The following is a 20,648-nucleotide window of genomic DNA, read 5'->3' as shown; positions in this document are numbered from 1 at the left end:
CCATATACCAAGAAATTGTGAAGGAGAGAGAGACAAATTCATATGGCATGAGTTGACATCTTGAGTACAGAAAAACAAATTAGTTCTCTGAAATGTGAGAGTGAGCAAATCCTGCATTCTGGGTGGTTGAACTAGATGGACTTCTTAAATTTACGCCTTGAATTATTTGAGGTTATGTTGGATTGGCAGTTAATTTCCCATGAAGTGATACCTGTCCACCTTAGTGGCTTAAGGTACTTATCTGTGGGCATGTTATTAGTAATAGGTCCATGTTGAGATCTTTTGAAAGAAATCTCTCTGTAGCACCTAAAATAGTCCACCTTAGAGGACTGTGATTACCAGAGACCCTATGGTGTGCAGGGATTACATTCTTTGTATCTGGAAAGCAGGTTCCAACATCTGGAAAGGGTGTGGTGTGTATCACTCAGTTGGCCTGCTTTGAATATATGGCCGAACATTGATTCTTATAGGCTTTGATGCTGAAAGCATTTACAGCAGAGTTTCTCTTGAGCAGGGACTCCCAAACATGGCTGCCTACATGAGAGAATCGCAGGTCTAAGTAGTCTAGGAAGGGTCAGTCTGTTTGAAAGCCTTGTCAGCTCAGGCTTGCTCAGATCACAAGGAACCAGATGAGTTACCACCCTTTCACCTGAATAGGTGTTCATTTTGGGCTCGATGGTGTTCTGGGTGTGGCAGTATTTCCAGGTGTTCTGGTTGTGCCAGGAAGGCAGCTATTGTTTTGTTGAGCCTTTTTAAGCAGGTTAGGCACAATCTCTCTCTGGAAGGACACCTGGAGTCATTTTCATCCGCAACCAGATAGCCCAATTCCCTCAAGGACATGGAGCAAGGAAGAGGTTTTTATTCTGGCTTTGTCAGCATAGCATCATAAATCTTTATTCAGTCCTGCTGTAACAAAGGTGGGTGAACTTTTACTGGTATTGAATAGCTCTTTGGATTTTGTTATGAAATAAACGAAGGTTGAGCTTAGGTTTATTCTCTATGCAAGCAACATCCCTATGCCTGAACTCCCAACTTTTGTCTAACCGGGGCACTTATTTCCCATTTCAAAATGATGGAATCTAAACCTCAGTTTAAGCTCTGCACCAATGGAAAATCTGGTGCAATATTATACCTTTAGATATACCACACGGGTTTAGAGGTGATTTAAAGGCCTCCTTAAGAGCAGTAAGGCAGTCAACAGCAAATGAGATCGCAGCCGCAGTAAAATAGATTGGCATATCAATAGAAGACTGTTGCTCAAAATGGCATGATCTCTTCAATAGACCCTGTAGGAGAGTAGGATCTGCTTCACATGTTTACCCCCACATTTTGCTGGTGTTTCACTGTTTTTCGACTTTAGTCTGGCTGGGAGCCTGCTATTCAGGGCCCCAGCCTAGCTGCTTCCTCTCTAAATTGATTGCATGTACTCTAGATACACTCCAGATTGGATTCTGGGGTACCCTTATGAGTCCCTAGTATATGGTATACTATGTACCTAGGGCATAGGTACCCCAGAGGCCTACCAGGGGCTGAAGCATGTATTGTGCCACCCCTGGAAAGCCCTTCAGAATGACACCATAGGTCTGCTACTGCAGCCTGGGTAAGGTGGTGCATGCACCCCTTACTGAGGTATAGGTTCACTACACCTCCCCTATTATTGCACATAGTAACCTATCAGTCACCCCTATGGCAGGCCTTATCAATCCTGAAGGCAGGGTGCTTGGTTATATGTGAGAGGGTGCCCAGGCATGAGGTGAGCCCCTCTGCAGCCTTCGGAATCTCTTCTCCGGGGTTGTCAGTGGTGCAGCCTGACCATATACTCTTAAGTGCATTATATCTAAAACGGTTAATGCTAACTTTGGACTGGCTGCATGGAAACATGTCGTGTTTGGTGTCAAACACCTTGGAATCATACCCCCACATCAATTCCTGATGTGAGAATATGATCCCACCCTTCTAGAGGGAGAGACATGGCAGTACTTGTATACCCGGTAGAAACTTAACAGAGCCCTGGCATCACGAAATGGATGCTGTAGTCAGACACTGGTCTGGCCTCCTGCTGCTGACCGAAACTCCGGCAGGGGAGGCCTGGACAATAGGTTTCCTGTCACAGGGAGTTGTAACCACCTCCCAGACAGGCTTATGTGTATTGGGGCTGGGTGGGAGCACTCTGAGAGTGCTTTTAAGTCCTGCACTGGGGGCACATTTGGTGTCCCTGTGCATAGTCCAGCTCAAACCGGTTCAGGGGCTTCCAGCCCCTGCTCTGGCGCGAAACTGGACAAAGAAAATGGGTGTAGCCACCCCTCTTTCCAAACCCTCAGAGTTAGTCCATCCCCTTCCTTAGGTATAAGTAAGGAACCTCTGTAACCAGAACTTTAGATATACCTAGACGAAACTCTGAAGCTGAATCCTGGAACTTCAGTTCTCTACTCAAGACTAGAGGACTGAAAATATCTCCGTGACCACCCTGCTTGGCAGGCACCAACGAAGCAATTTGCCGGTCTGCATCTCCGAAGCTCCCGCCGGACTCCGAAGTATTTGCAGCCCAGGAAGAGGATTTCCAGACATCTCAGAGGCCGACCCGAGTCCCCAGCAAAGCTGAGACCCGCAGCCCTCGTGAGTAGCGTGGAACCGGAACTCCTGGTCACTGTGCACTTTTGCAAGTGCATTGACTTCTCGACGTCGTGCTTGGGGTTACTTGTAGCCCACACCTCGAGCAGAGAATCCACCGAAGATTGTCAGCCTAGTCACCCCGAGTGACCAGTGGGCCGCCATTTTGTGTTTCCTCTCGATGCCCCTTCGCGATCCCTGGTCTGTCGACTGGTGGGTCCCTGTGAAGGCAACTTTGATTTTCCTTGGTCTTCCCTGGTTGCTCCAGACATGTCGTGACTCCCTACCAAGTGGTGAGTCCCTCAGACCTTGCTGGTCTGCACCGAAGCATCTTTCTCCTTTCTGCGTGGGTTGCTGTTGCCAAGGCTTGCTGTGTCCAATCCAAGCACCGACGCTGCAGCACTCGACATCCTTCGTGGGACAGCTCGAATCCAGCTCCTGGTCGTCCTCGACGCCTCCTGGTCCTCGTGGCTGAGGAGTCAAGCTTCACCTCCTTAACCTGACATCACCCGACATCGGTGGGCATTCGCCTATCGTCCTCCTGGTCACTGGCTAGTGACCCAGACTCTGTCCCCTCTGCTTTCTGGTTCTCCTCGACTTCGATCCAGGCTTGGATCTCTTCGGACACTTCGCATCTTCCCGGCAGCAGCACTTCTTTGCCAGCTCCCATTGAAATCGACCTGACACCATTTGACACCTATGCACCCGGCTTCCCTGGGTGAGGTAACACAAGTACTCCGGTGCTCCCGTGGGTGTTGACCCTAAAACTTCCTAAGTCCCAAAGGGTTTGGTCCTGACTCATTTCTAAGTGTCCCTAATCTTTAAAAATCTAACCGCGACTTTCCCCATAGAAGCTAACGGGAGCTCGCGGCTGTTTTCTCACACTGCACACGGCCCCCATGAGTCCCCTGTGTGGGTGGTTCCTGGGGGTCCTAGTGATTCTACAGGCTCTAGGCCTTGTCTAGTTAAGTTGTGGTTCTTATACCACTATTTTAGTATATGGTTTGGCTTGTCAGTAGGGCCTGACGTGTATTTGTGTTCATTGCTGTTATATATTAAGTGTAACTTATGTGTTTTGACCTCTAGCCTCATAAAGAAACTTGGAGGGTGTGTTTAGAAATAAATACATATATTTTAGATATATACCTGGTGTGGTTGTCTTTCATTCAGCCTTTTAAGAGATTATAGACTGGTAAAACAAGCTGCTTTCCATTACTTCAAGACTTAGCCTGAAGGCTGCTCTCCATAGCTACCACTAGGATAGCTTTCAATAAAGGTTGTCTTTAACCTATCATTAATAAGGGGTTGTTTGGACTGGTACAGGGTGCCCATTATAATTAGTGGACAGCATATACCAGGCCAACTTCTCACAGGCCCTTACACTGGTAATGAGTCAAAGATAATAAGCACTTTCTGCTGCTTTGTAAGCTTTCAATACGTTTTCCAAACAAGGCTCTCAGCAGTTGGCGGGTGAACCATTGCAAAGCATTGGTTGTTTGCTTTGTCAACAAGAGATGCAGAATGTAGTTTAGCCGAGGTTTAAATTTTGTAGGAATCACTGAAGTTTAGGAAAACAGCAAGAATTAGGTAAAGTGATAACTACTTGACATTGTGATTTGAGGTTAGATTAGAGTTGTAAAATGTATATATTGTGTTAAAAATGATCTGGAGATTAAAGACAATCAGCAGACAGTGGTATTTATAGCACTTTCATCTCATTTAGCTATTCCCAGATTCCTATCCACAACGGATTTTGTTTTATTTTGCAATGTATTAAAAGTATGTAACTAATGTCAAAATTGCCAGAGTTTTTAGAGCACCTGTTTTTATTTTATTCAGGCTGGCATTATAGAAGAAATGTTGGAAGATACTTTTGAAAGCATGGATGACCAAGAGGACATGGAAGAGGAAGCAGAAATGGAAATTGACAAAATACTGTTCGACATCACTGCAGGTAAAGGTGCCATTACTTTTAGCGAACAAGTTCTACATTGTTCATTTTTATGAGTCCTAAATTGTTTGTAGAAGAACAGTTTGAGGGACCTTCCAAGAGTAGCACATCATTTGATACATGGAATTAGAATTCCCTCCATTCTTATTAAACAGGAAAGTATCAAACTTCTGAAATGGCAACATTTTAATAAGGTGTTTATGTCTGGTATTGGTAAGAGTGCAGCTCTATTTTCAGGTATGAGCCTTAGATTGTGCCGTTTTACTTTTTTGCTGGTATTTCTTGTCCAGCCGCACAATCCATAAAACACGATGTCATCCAGATGATATTGAAAAACTTATATTCGATATCCTTATTTTAAGGGGCTTAGGATTGGTTTTGCTGTGAGGACGGGGGACCAGGCATAGGTGCTGGATGGTTGTTTAAGCCAAAGCATAAATCTGCTGCCGGTTGATCCAGCATATGTCATATAAAAGACAGCCCTCTGTAAATTTGAAAAATACATTTATCCAGTAAAATTACCATTAAAACCGTCTTTGAAGCCGACAGAAAGAAATCCAGGCTACAGGAAGCGTGTTTCTGCAAAGCCTAAATTACATTCTATAGGGCTTTATAAGGCTGAAGGCTTCTCTTTTGAGTCCTCAATCCTTTTTTTGCTTCTTTTCTAGGGTCTCTAAGCATGTGGCGATCAGAAGATTTCACTTTGTATGCTTAGACAGTGCAAACTTTGGCATTTTGTGTGCATTTTAAGACCCTAGGTTTTTTTCTGGGGATACCCATGTAGGGGCTTGTAGTACAAACTAGCCAAGAGTTTACTATAGTACCCACTACATCAAAGATTAATAGGATAAGATAAGAGCAAAAATAAACATTTTAAGACGTGGTTTACTTGCGGATACAAGTGAAAACTTTATCTAGGATAAATACCTGTTTTTTTCATTTCCTTAAGAGGGTTGGATCTTTCTCTGCAACAGGTTTGGTATGTAGTTCGAGATTAGCAGTTATTTAAAAAAATATATATAGATTCCATATTGTATGAGCTAAACGGGGATCTGGTGTTTTGATTTGTAGTATCTAGAGTTTAGCTGGAGGCCACTTTATACTTGATGTATGAAACTGGGAAATACACAAGGAGATGGGTAGAATGTTTCAGTTAATCTCAGCCACTGGTCATTAAGTGGTGCATTCCAATCAATGTTCCACTTTGACTCTACCTCAGATGATAGCCCATTTGTTCATCAGTCTTGCCCTGGAACGAATAGTAATGCTAGTTTAGTGTAATCATTATGACCATAGAGAAGCCACTTTGGGTAGCCTCTGTATTGGAGCCACCAACCACATTCCTGTTAGCACTGTCCATTGATAGCAGATACTAGAAGATTAGCTATAATTAATGTTCAAACACATCTAGATACCGTAATGTTCTTGGTACCTTGCCATCTGTGTTCAGCGCGAGTAGAAGGACTAAAATGTGTTGAGTGGGTGTACCCTGCTTTGTGGTGAATCAGCTGTCTTGATCCTTCTTGATCTCTTTGCTGCTCTGAACGCCCTTGACGTAAGGTTTTTGCTTGACAGCTCTGTGATGTTAGATAAGGTGTATGGAGCAGCTGCAGTAACTAAAGCCATCCAGGTGGCTGGTAAGATATTATTGTACCTGAAGACTCATGTGTGGAGTTCTGCATCATGGATCCACTTTGTCATCGGCTTTTGACATTATAGGCCAGCATATGCTGATGGACCCGCTCTGTGCTCACTTTGTGGTAATGCATGTTGCCTGGCAGGAGTCTTTCCTACAAAATCAAACTAAAGAGGTGAGGCTTGGGTACTATTTGCTTGCATTCAGCACGCTCAAATGACAGTTCTTCTGGAGGACTCCCTCAAGATTTTCCTTCAGTAGCTACTTTTAGTACAATCACAGCTACTATTTGACTCTGAATGTACCAAGCAAGCCATAGGGCTTGCCTAACCAAATTCCGATTTGGTTGTCATTAGTATAACGATAGAAAGGAAAGTAGAATGATATTACAAACTGGAATAAAGACATTTCCTATTGAGAATGGGCTAACTATATGGTCATTAACCGTTTTAAAATAGGAATCCTCAGTATTGGGCATACAAACACAATTGTTATACTGGTTATCTGGGACAGTCTCTTGACCACCGACTGAATCCTAACTCAACTGTAAAGAACATCAGAATCCTCTTCGAACAGCCATCCCTAAGCAAATCAAAATAGTTCAACAAATGAGTTAATTACCACATGCCAACAATCTCAAAAGCCCTCCCAGGCCATACACATGAAACACTCCCTCATCAGCACTCTGGTGATCTCGGTCCTTGATTTCTGCGCTTCCACGTGGGCGGTCCTTTCAGCCTGCTTAAGAAATTACAACCATGAGCTGTGTAATGAAGCTCCAATCTCAACTCCATAATCCACCCTCCCATTGCTACCATTACTGTATTCGGTCAGAAAAAAGATCAAACTCAAAACTCATATCATTGGCCACTGTGCAGTCCATTTATACATTCCCACAAAAAATCCGAGATTATCCCCTGCCTGCACCCTGCACCCGACGCAGTTCCAATTCAAGAAACTGAAACCTGTCAAAAGGTGCTTCTTGATTTAAGGCTCGAGAACCTTGGAATATACTTTTATGCTATTCCACCGCCAAATTAATCCATCTTTCTGCACTGAAGACTTACTGACCGTTCTTCAGCTAAGCCTTCTGACGTGTGCTATATATGGCCCTGGTGCAAATTGGAGGACCAAGTTTGCACATTGGATGACTCTCCCGCTCACCCTGGTATATAGACTAGCAGTTATCAAAATAGTATAATTGCCACAATTTTTAGTCTTTTTCATTAATATTCCTATAGTGCTGTCAGAATCCTTTTTTAGACACCTGCGTTCCCTTTTGGTCACACTGGTATTGGCGAACAAGAAGCCAAGGATTAGCTGGAATGTCCTCACACTTCCACACACAGAAGGGGAGTTCTGTGCCCCGGACGTTAAACCATATTATCTGTGTGCGCAGGTGCATTATGCTCACTTTTGGTATTCAGGGCATGACTTTACACCACACGTAGCGATTGAACATCACGATGCCACTCCGGTTCTACTCTGGGCCATCCTACCACAAATGCGGATTGGGACTTAATGAAATGAGATGTATACATTACACACTCCATTGATGGCCTGGCGTGCACTGGAAGGTGGGCTGAGAAACCGCACCTGTACGCCCCGGCTTTGCCCTTATTTCATCATCCTGACTAAGGGTGGGCGTAGTTCGCGAAGTAGCACTTCGCGAAGCTACGCAAAGTGAAGTTCGCACTACGCGAGCTACGCGTAGCACTTCGCGAACTGCGAAGTAACATGTTCGCACTGTGCAAGATGTTGTTTTCAATGATTGCACAGTGCGGACAAGCAACCGGCACTGTGCAATCATTGAAAATGGCATCTTGCACAGTGCGAGCTGTAGTTTTCTGCTGCTCGAGTAGATTTTTACTCGAGCTGCAGCTTTCTCAACGCGAACTGGTAGTTTCTCATCGCGAGCGGTCGCGAGCATACGCGACCCCTCGCAATGAGAAACCTGACCTTCTCGCGTTGGGAATCTCGCCGGGAGGTTTATTTTCCGTGCTCGCGATCGCGAACAAGGAAAAAGTCTCGCCAGGATGTCATTTTGCTTGCTCGCGGTCGCCAACTTGACGTTGAGGACCGCGAGCAAGCAAAAAATGACCGCAGCACTACGCAACACTACGCTACGCGTGTTCGCACTGTGCTACGTGCAGTTCGCGTAGCGCGAAGTAGCGCGAACTTCGCAAACTACGCGAGCGTAGCGTAGTGCTTCGCCCAGGCCTAATCCTGACATTACGGTGACACAGAAGGATAGATCGCTCCGGTTGTTACGGGAGGCACGTCTAAACACTATGGGGGATTCCTATCCTGATGGTAACTTCCTGAAGTTACCCTATGTGACAACGCGCGGGCAAACGCCCCATATTCATCTTTATTACTGTCTCCGAGCAGCTATATTCACCCATAACCCACATTTACGTAGCTAGCCCCCTACACTCACGGTGCTGGAGGTGCTGCTTACTAGTGCGACACGCCAATACCTTATTACCAAACTTCATGCCGCAGCACAAATGGATGGGACACATGGAGGTGGGCAAGCACTGGCAAAATGGAGTGCGGTTTTATCACTCCCCTGAGGGGAGAGAATTGGAAGTTCTGCTGTATGCAATTAAGCACACTGACTTCGTATTGCAATTTGAGAATAATTCATTTAAAATATTTACATCAAATGTACTATACTCCTATGCAGTTATATAAATATGGTCTAAAAGGGGCCTCGAATTGTGTACGCTGCGGAGTTGAAGAGGCAGACTTCATACATTTGTCATGGTCGTGTCCACGGGTAATGCAGTATTGCACTCAAGTTACAGAGACACTATCTGATATGGTTGTCGAGAGGGTGGAGTGTGAGCCGACGGTCTGCCTATTGGGGCTGCTGCAGGACTTTCGGTCACTAAATCGGAGACTCATGTCAGTGAGCCTACTACTAGCGAAACGGAAGGTAGCCCTACAACATTGGGGGAGTAGGACTAAACCTACAAAAGCAGCTTGGTTAGCTAACATGGCGTATTGTAGGTCACAACTGGAATTGTATGCAGAGGAGTTGCCAATGTTGTCACAGCCTAAATATTATTGGGGTCTGCTGATGGCTTATCTGCAATCCAAGTTCGGGAATGGTGGGTAGGGAATCGAATGAGAAACACTCCTAAATAAGATACTTCTGTAATGTGAGAATCTTGAAATCGCTACTCTTACTTAATATATTCTTCATGTAATACTTAGGATTTCTCTATTTGATACAACAAGGTGTGTACGTATAATAATGGAATCATAAGTGTTAATGTGTTGGGTCTCACCTGTAAGTGCAACATATGTTGTTTTGGAATGTTATGTGTAACATAATGAAAATGATAATAAACTAAATATTTAAAAAAAGTTAAGAACGAGCATTGGCAAAGCCAGTTGGTCTTGTTTAATGTGTCTACACATCCAGCATTGGCACGGTAGAGCAAGACACACAGCAGGGAGCCAGCAGGAGTAGACAGATAGGTCTATGGTTGAAAACATAGCCTCTGCTGCAGTTCATACATAATTGTTTTTTCTTCAATAACCTTTATTTTTATTTTACAAGAACACAATGAGTGCACATTATCCAGTGAGCGGGCATCAGGGGGCCAGCAGCTGTAGTATACATAATAGAGAAAAAGACAGGGCAGTCGACGTCCAAGCGTAAAGTTTCAGGATTAGAGGCATGGGCATGAGTCCCTCGTGGGGTGCCGCACTAATCCTGTTCTGATCCACTGCTGGCCGCCCCGGAGTCATTCTGTACGCTCTCAGCCCCTTCTGGTGTTAGGAGGTCCCTACAGAGCTCTCTCCATGTCATGAGATCCTCAGCCAGCTTCTTGTCCACCATTCATACATCAATAAATCTGTCCTAAGTTTCCATAGTATGTTCCAGAACAGAGTTGTTCAGAATCTAGTGCTCTGTGGAGGAGTCACTAGCCCAGCCACCGCCATCTTGAGCACCAGTTGAACTATCATGGTACAAAAACTATACCTTTTATTCCTGTACTACATTACTACTCACCAGACAAGCAAGGCAGCATCACGGCGAGTAGAGCTTGGTGCAGTGGGCCCAACCGCAATTTCTATTGGCGTCACCCCTTCCGCACCTTCCATTGGTGTCACCCCTTCCGCACCTTCCAATTGGTGTCGCTGCTGCTCCACTGCCGTCTCCTCCTGGTGCCACCTGTAGCACCCTAAACCGTTACGGCAACCAGTAAGAAGATCAAATGAGCCTGCAGCAGATCTCGCCTGCCCACCCAAACTCCAGGGATGGCACTAGCTGGATAGAGAATAAAATGGGGAAAATGACTCTACAATATTTCAACCTGTTGTGAGAGGGGAGGGGGCTGATCCAGCCTGGAACAGAGAGGCTGACCCAGCCTGCAACATGGAAGCTGACCCAGACTACAGCAGATGCTGTATTAGATACCAACCACCACGTCCAACCACTATGGTTTCTGCAAGCACAACGGCGTTCATGACCGGGCACAGGACATGATTGTTACTCCAGGGGTCTAGTCAGTCTCTCCGCATAGGCCAGCAGCAGTCAGGTCTTAGCTGACTGTATCCTGTCCCCAGCCTCTGCTGCACCTGTGTGGTGTATATCTTAGCTACTGCAAGCCACTGTAACCATTCTCGGCTTGTTGGTGTGGGGCGTTCCTTGATTGAACGGCTGGAGAAATCACGGGGTGACAGAAGAGGATGGCAAACGTCCCTCCATCTGCACCTTGCTGGACCTTGTCTATTGTGGTTTTGGGTCTTCTGTTGAGCTCTGCAGCCCAACCTTCCGAGTCCCAATGGTGGTCAAGGGCCAGAAATATCCCTGCAAACGCTGTCCACCTTCATGGTTCACTTACCTCAACAAACCTCAAGCCTACTATGAGCCACCAAGCACTTTTTGTTAAGCACTTTTAATTTCTATTCTGAACAGAAAACATCAGTACATTTCACGAGCATAACTTTATCAGTGTAATAATAAAGAATTCACTCACCATTGGAAGGCAGCACATATAAATCAGTAGACTCCTCTTCAAAATAGAGACCCTCCCGGCAATTCTCTTAACAGGCAGGCAGTGGAGAATTGTATAATCCTAGGACCCCGGGTATTCAGTAGCATGCCATTCAAAGTTGCATTTGGCTTCCATATATCTCTAGCCACTCCCATCATTGACCAGGTAATATGTTAACTATGGAGGCTGTATTAGCATAGTCGTCCTTTTCTATGCTGACCAGCCGCTCACTTCCATGGAGCCAAGGGCATAACTGGCAACAGCCTCCTTTCGGATATCACCGACTCTCCTTACAGTCTCTGCTTGTCCTTTGTCTCCTGTCACGTCAACTGGCAGGCTGTCTTTTCGTTTTTGAGATCTTCTCCATGCTAAATCCTCTTGCAGACCGCCTTTTCAAGTGGACAGCCCATTCTGTGCCCTTCTACACACTACTATACTGTAGAAGAACCAGTGGGAGCATCCGGGGACCACAGCACCCAGAGCGCAGTCTGACAAGTGATTGATGTGAGGGCCACAACAGTGGTGTAGTGTAGTCCTAATAGTACCCTGTCATGCAGGACCTACGCTGTTTACGGATAACATATACTGTGGGTCTGGTGACAGTGACTCCGTGCACCCCCACCGCATATGTTAGCATATGGTTTGCATTAGCTAGCTCGCAGTGCCACTAGAATCTCCTGCTATCAGAGAGATTCGTTTTTGGCAACCTCAGAACACATTAACCTCAGACTCGTGGAAACAATATACTACTTTTCACCCAGTCACTCGTGCTTGCTTGTTTTGCTCTCAGAGAGATAGAGAAGAAACAGTCGAGCGTTTTTACAATAAGAGTTTTTTGTACCATAGTTCTTATTATTTAAAATAAGCTGGTACAACTGTAACACAGTAGCAGAGATATAGAACCAGCAGTACAGTGGATAAAAAGGAATAGTATTCCACCATTGTGCAATAGTCACAAACCTATACATAAATATGAAATGCATTTATCAAATAAAATGCGTACTCCTAAGATGCCTGAGTAGATGTACCTGAGTGTACCTAGCATGTGAGTAGGTGCTACAGAGCCTAAGATCTAGGAGTCAAGAATTTCGCTAGGATTGAGTCGAACCCCCATACCTGAATAGTGAGAGTGTGGAACTTCATCCTGGACTTGAGCTGGACACCCCACAAGGGAACGTCAGACCACTGTCAGCTGGAGCGATGGCATGCCGGAGCTGCAGCGTCTTTGGTCAGTGCGTCGATCTTGATGTCTGTTCCCTCCTGCTTTCTGATCGCAAGAGGTGCTGTATTTATACAGTCTATGTACGTGCATTACCCATTGTTCAGTATGAGGTATGACGTTGGGGATTAAACTTTTGCGTCGATGGGAGAGGTGAAGTATGCCTCCTGGAGAGCGCACTCCTCAGTTATTTATATGTGCTAAGGATGACGTCTTAGCAATATTGATTGAGAAAAACCCACCCTCCGCATGGAACTAGGTGAAAGGTTTAGTCCATAAAAGGCTACAGTCCTTAGAAGGCGTGATGTCCCTATAAGGCATTCTGTCCTTATTTGGAGTTATGTCCTTATAAGGCTCGCTCATATGAAATAACGGGAGCTGATGTAGGGAAAGTGTACGATGTTCCCTGGACCTAAATTAGGGTACCGATGTGAAATATAACCGTGAAACCCCAAGATCATACAACCTACTCCATGAGCTGCTGATGGTTCTTCCCTTGAAAGTATAGGTTTTAGATATAGCACCTCTATATACATTACACACATTAATGTATTATAGGACGATCTTCTGCTTGTAGGCACTTAATGCTGAGGCAGGACCAGACATCCAGTTAGAGTTGCAAGTAACTTTACCCGGTGTCCTAGAATTAAGCTATACCCACCTCTGTAGTTGTTCCTGAATTCAAAGTTGTTAAGCACGTGCAAAGCATGTGAAAGGTGCTGTTGAAATTCTAATGGACATTTTTCTTATTCTTGGTATAAAAATCAACCACTTTATTTCCACCACTTTTCAATAATGTAGAAGGAAATAGAAATGGCCTTGGCATTCTTCTGAACACTAGATACCGATTATTACCATATTTAATGCATTCTGTTTTGTTCTCTTCTAGGAGCCTTGGGGAAAGCTCCCAACAAGGTTACAGATGCACTCCCAGAAGTGGAACCGGAGGGGGCTGCTGCTATATCTGAGGATGAGGAAGATATCGAAGCCATGCAGTCCCGGTTAGCTGCCCTGCGAAGCTAATTATGGGGTCATGATCTCCCTGTACAGTTCTGGATTTGTTATTCTTTTGCAACAGAGTGGTAACTCTAAATATTAACCTCGCAAACGTTTTTTGGAGTTACATATATTTTTTTTTCTAATGATATTTCATTATATTCGAATTTTTCTGTTCCTGTTTGCTTTCTAAAATGGCAACTGTGTTGCTTTGCAAGATTGTAAGTCACGGCTTGAAGGAATACGTTCTGGGTCACCACTGTAAAATAGTGGTGTAGCTATGCAATATGGTACCCCAACCAAAAATAAGAAGTGGTGTCTACCCCCTTACAGACATTGTTTTTTGCATTTGGTTTCTTGCAAGAGTTTTCACATTAGATATGTTTAGGCGCTAGTTTACTGATCTTGGAAAATTATGTGAGACAACCTGTATGTTTAAACCTCATGCTCTTAATATATGTCTGTGGCTGGGAATATGTTTCCATAAGGAGGGTAGAGACAGGATTTAGATGTTTGGAACATATCACATTGCCTGGTTTCTGGGTTCTCCGCAGTAAGTAGTGTAAGAAGCTAATCCTATTTATTTTTTTAGCAAAACCTTATTACGTGCACCTTTAACATTGCCTAAAGTATGTGCAAACTCCCTGTTCAAAAAAGACATTCACATTATTTAAAAACTCGATTTTTTACATCAAATAATCATTTTCAAAATGTGCCCTTTTACACTCCCTTGCCTTGAACTCCCTTTATGCTGGATGCCTTGTGTATATTGTCCTCGAGTACACTACAACGGATTTTAAATAAAGTTGTGATTTAAATACATGTCTGTTTCCTCTATCTTACTCTGAGAATGCAAAGTGCTGTAAGAAGGCCCATTTAAAAAAGAATTGAAATTAAGTCCCGTTCTTTGTGCTGACTGATTTGTCTTGTTAACGTCCCAGCCATGAAATTAAAATTGTTTTACCAGGTAGAAGTGTAATAGTTATTACACAGTCTGCGCTCACCGATGACACTTTACTATTTTTAAACTGAAATCCGCCTCCAATGTCCTAAAAATAAGAAAAGGCTGATGTTTCGGTCTACCAAATTGATTTTTATGTGTTTAAGTTGATGTTTGGAAAGGACTGAAGTTTGATCGCAGAGTGCAGTATCTGGGGTGAAAGGACAGAAATCGGCCGTTTTGCCAAATACCAAACACAGTCAGAATTTGCAGTTACTGGCTATGCATTCTTGATACCATTCTGCCCCGAATCCTAGTATGTCTCTCTATGCCCAACCTCCGCCCAGTCTGCCTCTGATGAGGCACAGTATTTGTAATGGCCTTATTAGCTTTAGGATGACAAGAATACCCGGGTGTTTTGATCATTTCGTCCTCCACCCAAACTTAGATCATTAATAATCTGCAGTATTTGCCCTATTTCCAGTTGACTTAAATTGGTCTCCAAGCTTTGATTAACGGCATTACTGAATAATCCAATCCAATCCAAAATTTCTTTATTTCGGCCGATTTGGCCATAAAAGATAGAATCACACAATACATTTAAAACGGTCACTAAAAATACAAGCATGATAAAACCAGTAAAATCAATATACAAATGTTACGGACATCTAAACAATGGAATTCATTAAGCAACACAGTTCTTATTTATATTAGACCTTATGTGCCACATAGCCGTTAAAAATTTTGCAACTGCAAAGACTATGTGCGGATCAGTGTTCGTTTTCAATATTCTGTACACCTGCTGATGGCTCCTAATGCCCAGATTTCTGCATAGCGGGACTAGCCAGTATCTTCTTGGTCTATTGTAAGCTGGGCAAAAGAAGACAATGTGGGTTTCTTCCTCATCATGATTGCAGCAGCCTGGACAGATTTTATCATTCTTTATTGTCCAGTTGTGGGTAAAAATTTTGATAGGGAGAGTCCCTAGCCTCCATTGTATGAACAATTTTCTGGATAGGATGGGAAAAATAATATCCATAAATCCCTCAAACTGGTAATGGTCCTTGAAAGTCAGAAATCGATCAGTCAAGGACCCTTTGTTAGATGCAGAGACCAGGGAGGCATAACGTTGCTCCCTATATATACCCACAAGGGTTTTGCGGGAGACCCCAAGACAGCCTTGCTCTGGCGATTCCCATAATTCGGGGAGCCCCAGCCGATAGAGTTCTTTCTTAATCGAGGCTAGCCAGGTAATTTTATCGCAGGAATTCAGATTCATAACATGTACAAGCTCTTGCCTATAGTGTAGAAGCTCAACAGTGGACCAGAGCCTATGCCAGAACCTTAATGGCATAAGTTCCAGGTCCTCTTTTATAGAGGGTAGACCCATATCCATTCTTAGGGGAAGAAGGGGTGTGCCTCGGGGGAGGGCCAGGAGACGCCTTAAAAAATTGTTTTCTACATTAATGATTCCTGTGCCCGCCGTGTATCCCCAGAGTTCTCCACCATAGGATGCGGCTGCTTTGGCTTGCGACTTGTACATTACAACTGCCGGGCTAATTGGTTTGTAGGTTGAGGAATTTGCTACCTTCAGAATTCCCCCGGACAGTTGTGCAAGTTTCATGCGACTAATTGCTACGTGAGGTTCCCATGATAGGTTCTCATGCAGCGTTACCCCTAGGTACTGAAAGGTTTTTACTCTCTCCAGTGTGACTGAACTCAGGGATGGGTTTGGTCTAGTTTTGGCTGAGGGGTTAAATATCATAAATTTGGTCTTCCCTGTATTTATTTCCAGGCCATGTTGGCTACAGAAAAGGCCAAAACCATCTAAAATCCGTTGAATCCCCATCGGGGATTTGGACAGCAGGAGGGTATCATCCGCGAACATAATGGCCGGTACCCTCCTGCCGGCCAGAGACGGGGCGTCATTATCATGAACATTGTCAAGATATGCAATTACATTGTTAACATAGAGGCAGAACAGGGTCGGGGCAAGGACACAACCCTGTCTGACCCCTCTATGTACTGGGAATTTAGATGTCAGCGCACCCGTCCTTCCATACCTGACCTGTGCAAAGTTGTTTTCATGGAGCCTAATAATGGCATTTAGTAGATGGGGTGGAACTCCCAGCCCCGTTAGTGTCTCCCATAGTTTCTTCCTGGGGACCAGGTCAAAAGCTGACCTCAGGTCCACGAACACCATGTACAGCCTTCCCCTCTCAATGATCACAGTTTTCCAATATAGGAGTACGAGGCGGAAGATCTGATCCATGGTGGACGTGTTTTTCCGGAAGCCAGCTTGTAAGGGGCTGAGAATTTTATTTTCCTCCATCCACTCCAAAAGGTGGTTTAGGAGTAGGCGCGAGTATATTTTCTGGGGAACATCTATGAGGCTTATTGGCCTGTAGTTGGCTGGGAGCAGAGGAGAACCCCTTTTGAAAATGGGCACTATCTCAGCCCCCAGCCAAGTACAAGGAATCTCCATCCCACCCAGAATAGCGTTAAAGAGTGTAAGGAGATAGGGACCCCATATGTCTGCGTATGAGCGAAAAAGATCGCCAGGCAACCTGTCAAGACCAGGGGCCTTCCCCCTCGCAAGGGCTAGAATAACATTGACCACCTCGGAAAGAGTAAATTCCAGGGCTGGTACTGGGGCGGGAGCAGCAGTAGAGACCATATCCCTCCCACCATCAATTTGAGGTGGTTCCTGGTATAATTGGCCAAAATGGCCCTCCCAAACGGATGCTGCAATATTTGGCTCTATTGCAGCTTTGGGGTCTGGCATACCAGTATTCACCAGGGACCAAAATTTCCTCAGATCTTTCGCTTCCAGTGCTGATGTTAAATCCTGCCATTTATTCCAATCCCATTCGGCTCGTTCCACTGCCATAGTTTTCTTGTAGATTCGTCTAAGCTCAACAAGTTTGCTCTTGTCCGATCCTTTTTTAACACACTTCAGGAGTTCGGACTTAGCCTTTTTACAAGATGCATTATACCAGGTTGGAGTTCGAGTTGTATTTTTCCTTGGGGGTAACACTGGGTAAAAGACCTCACCTAAAAGGGCCACCAGTTCCTCATGTATGTGGGCTAGTTTCTTATTGAATTCCAAGTTTCTTGGCTGTGAGATTAGATTGTCCGTTTCTATTAGCTTCGGGAGTGCTAGCCGAAAAATCTTACTTAGGGACTCTTCGGAGCTCGCCAGTTTCCCCCATTTGATCCTACGTCTATTGGAGCTAATTGTCAAGTTCCCGGGATCTTTGCTGGGCTCAACGGCAAGTGATCGATCAGCACCTTTAGGGTGCGCCATATACATTACAAGTGCATTATGATCACTGTCCGTTCTTGATATTATTCTAAAATCCAGAACCATAGGCCAGAGACTAATATCTACAAAAATGTAATCTAGCCTAGATTCTTGGTTCACCCTGTTAAAAGTACATGCAGAGGGAGTATCTGAGGTACTACGGCCATTACATGCCCTTAAAGAAAAATTTAGCGTTAAGGACAGAATTTGTACTACTAGGGGCGACCAGATTTTGACATATGGCGATTGACAACGCGGTACGCCCCAGAGGTCGTCTTCCACTACGAGGGCACCTTCCTTGAGGCCTTCTAAGGGCTCAAAGTGGCAATTCAAATCGCCTCCCAAGACTATCTTAAAGTCATTAGGGAGGCTGGCCAAAAAGCAAGTAAGATCATCAAGTGTGGGAGATTCCATGGCCAGCTTGGTGGGACGGGAGTATACATTGATTATTGCTAGTCTCGAAGCGTTAGGCCACCTGAGTAGAACGCACTGGATGTCCTGCGAATGCGTCGGTAAGCTCTCCGCATTACACCCAATGTGGCTAGCCACCCAGATCGCCAACCCTCCGGAGGGCCTCCCTCTGCCTGACCAGATCGCGTTTATTTCGAACACAGCATACCCCACTCTAGATAATGGTTCCCTTGCCCATGTCTCTTGAAAGAGGCAGATGTCGCTGTTGGCTATCAGGGACTCCCAGTCGCTCGTGTCGAGTTTATTGACAATGCCAGCGACATTCCAAGAAAGAACCTTTAAGGAGACGTTAAGCGGGTCAGGGACACTTCCAGCACTTTTAAGCGGGGCAGCATCCAATGGTGCAATCGTAAGACTGGGCAGGAATGTTTCCACAGTAGATAGTTCCATCGGGTCTGCATTATGATGCGTTGGGACTGACAATTTTAACTTGTTATTAGTACAACCCAAGACGATTTTAGTTTTGGATGTTACAGTTTCTTCACCGTGGGGGTTAATGGATGTCAAGTTCTCCCCTTGGGGGGCACCGTATTCTTGAGTGGCGATATCTATTTCGCATGCGCCATGCCCCTGGCCCTTAGAGAGTCAATCTGTCTGTTCAAGACAGCTATATCTATTGGGATGGAAAAGGTTACCAAAGTTTGTGCATGAAGCATTACGGGTGGGCCTGGCTCTGCGGCCATCAGCAGCCGTTCCAACCCGGGTCCAGCCATTGTCAATGTTCATTATTGGCTTAGAAATATTGGGATAAAAGTATGACAGGTGGACCACTTCAATAGATGTAGACCCTTTGTTCCCGGTCCAATTACAAATATAGGACACAATTTTGGGGTTCCTAAAATTTACAATTATACAGTCACCAGCACATTTCTTATCGGTATGGCCGATCCAAGGGACTCTTCTAACCATGAGAATTTCTCCCTTAGTGCTAGGTGGTAGTGGCCTGTGAGTGTTAAGCCAACTAGTGACCTTGTTATGTAAAGAATCATATGGTTCCACCACGGTTCCCTCGAACGGGGGTACTCCCTTCAAAACAACAGAATAGGCAGCAGCCTCGGGAGGCAAATTTACCACTTTGCGCCGATCTTGTGGACTGTCTTGCCTGTCTGTAGGGTTCCTTGCGTCATTTAATAATTTTACCTGATTAGGACCAGAGGCCGTACCAGATGAGTTCAGCCTACTGGTAGATCCTGTGACGGGTTGGTGGTTGCAGGGTAGTGCGGAGGCGGATTTTGACAAAGAAGCTGGCTGCACATTTTCCAATGAGGTGGCTGTGAGGGGTACAGGGGACGGGATGATGGAATTTAAAAGTAGATTAGGTAAATTGGGAGCCCCTATGGAGTGCCCACCTACTGCGTGCATACCTGCTCTTTGGTCTGAGACTAAGCCTAGTAATCCCCTACGCAAATCTATTAGGCAGATTTCAATGTTGGCCAGACGGTCTTCTAGGGGATTAAGCAGTTCCCTCAATAGAGTGCGTAAATCAGAGAACATACTATCATACAACCCGGCAGCGTTTTGTTGGCTAGGAGGATTTTTTGCCGGGGTGTGTTGGTGCAGGGCTTCGTGTTTACGGGATGAGACCGGCCCTTTGCTAACTATGTCCTGTTTAGTTCCCCTAGCTCTAGGATTAGCTTTAGTAGCTTTAGAATTACCCCCCCTGGTTTTGTAGGCCCTTTTATCCAATTTCGGGATTGCTCCCTCCTTCTCCTGCTGTATGGGCTGAGTCAGGGCCTTGGTATTGCTTATGGTCTGCTCAATTGAAGCTACCTCAGCAGTGGTGTGTACTGTGGGGCCCTTACAGTTTGGGAGAGGTAGGATGCTAAGCTCTGCATGCTCAGAATTTTCACAGTCAATAGAGGAGGTAATGGAGCAGTTAGTAACGGATAGGTCTGGGAGAGCAGGCAGCCCAACTACCCCCCCTGCCGGAAGTGTTATGAGATTTGGTTGCTTGGCGGGGGTGGCAACATGTGCGATGGGTCCCAGGGAGGATCTCCTCACCCAGTCTATTTCTTGGGAGATACGTCTTTCAAGAATGGAGATCTCATCCACGAGAAGGGACCCAGCTTTAGCAAAGTACGTATCCAAAGTACCTGTTGGCCTTGCCGTCGCCATAGCACTCTTGCTCCTAGTTTCTCTCGTGGTCATAATGTCACCGACGGCACCTGATATGTGGTGGATTGCGGACACGCTGGAGTGCCCCACGCCCTCCCTCGTCCGTACTCGAACGGCCTCAAACGGCCCGCTCTTTGCCCGGTCTTCGCTCCGGGCGCGTTCCGCTGGCGCGTTCGGGGAATAGGCTTAAACTGGGGGGAGGGGTCGATAAAGGGGCGGGACCGGGAAGAGACACCAGGTGTGCCGAGTAAGGTTGTCAAAGAGCACCCTGGTTCTCGCAGTCCCGGTCTCACGAGCTCCGCAGCGGCCTCTCCGCAGGCAGCGCGACTTCCCCTCCGGTCCAGCAACAGGATAGAGACCAGCTCCAAAGTATTCCTCAGTCCGTGGCAGG

The 20,648-nt window shown here is 45.4% G+C and overlaps 1 protein-coding gene across 1 annotated transcript in view; it reads left to right on the top strand.

Annotated features, from left to right (window-relative positions):
• The window catches only part of CHMP3 (charged multivesicular body protein 3), a 107,788-nt gene extending 93,539 nt beyond the window's left edge, over positions 1 to 14,249 (top strand). The window contains exons 5-6 of the mRNA XM_085642630.1: positions 4,450 to 4,564; positions 13,321 to 14,249. Of these exons, the coding sequence (XP_085498756.1) occupies positions 4,450 to 4,564; positions 13,321 to 13,454 (249 nt within the window). The 3' untranslated portion in view covers positions 13,455 to 14,249. The remainder of the gene's footprint in view (positions 1 to 4,449; positions 4,565 to 13,320) is intronic.
• Positions 14,250 to 20,648: the final 6,399 nt, after the last annotated feature.

The sequence above is a fragment of the Triturus cristatus genome, chromosome 2_2 (assembly GCF_964204655.1).
Source record: "Triturus cristatus chromosome 2_2, aTriCri1.1, whole genome shotgun sequence".
NCBI lineage: Eukaryota > Metazoa > Chordata > Amphibia > Caudata > Salamandridae > Triturus > Triturus cristatus.
This window is presented reverse-complemented; position numbering and strand designations above follow the sequence as displayed.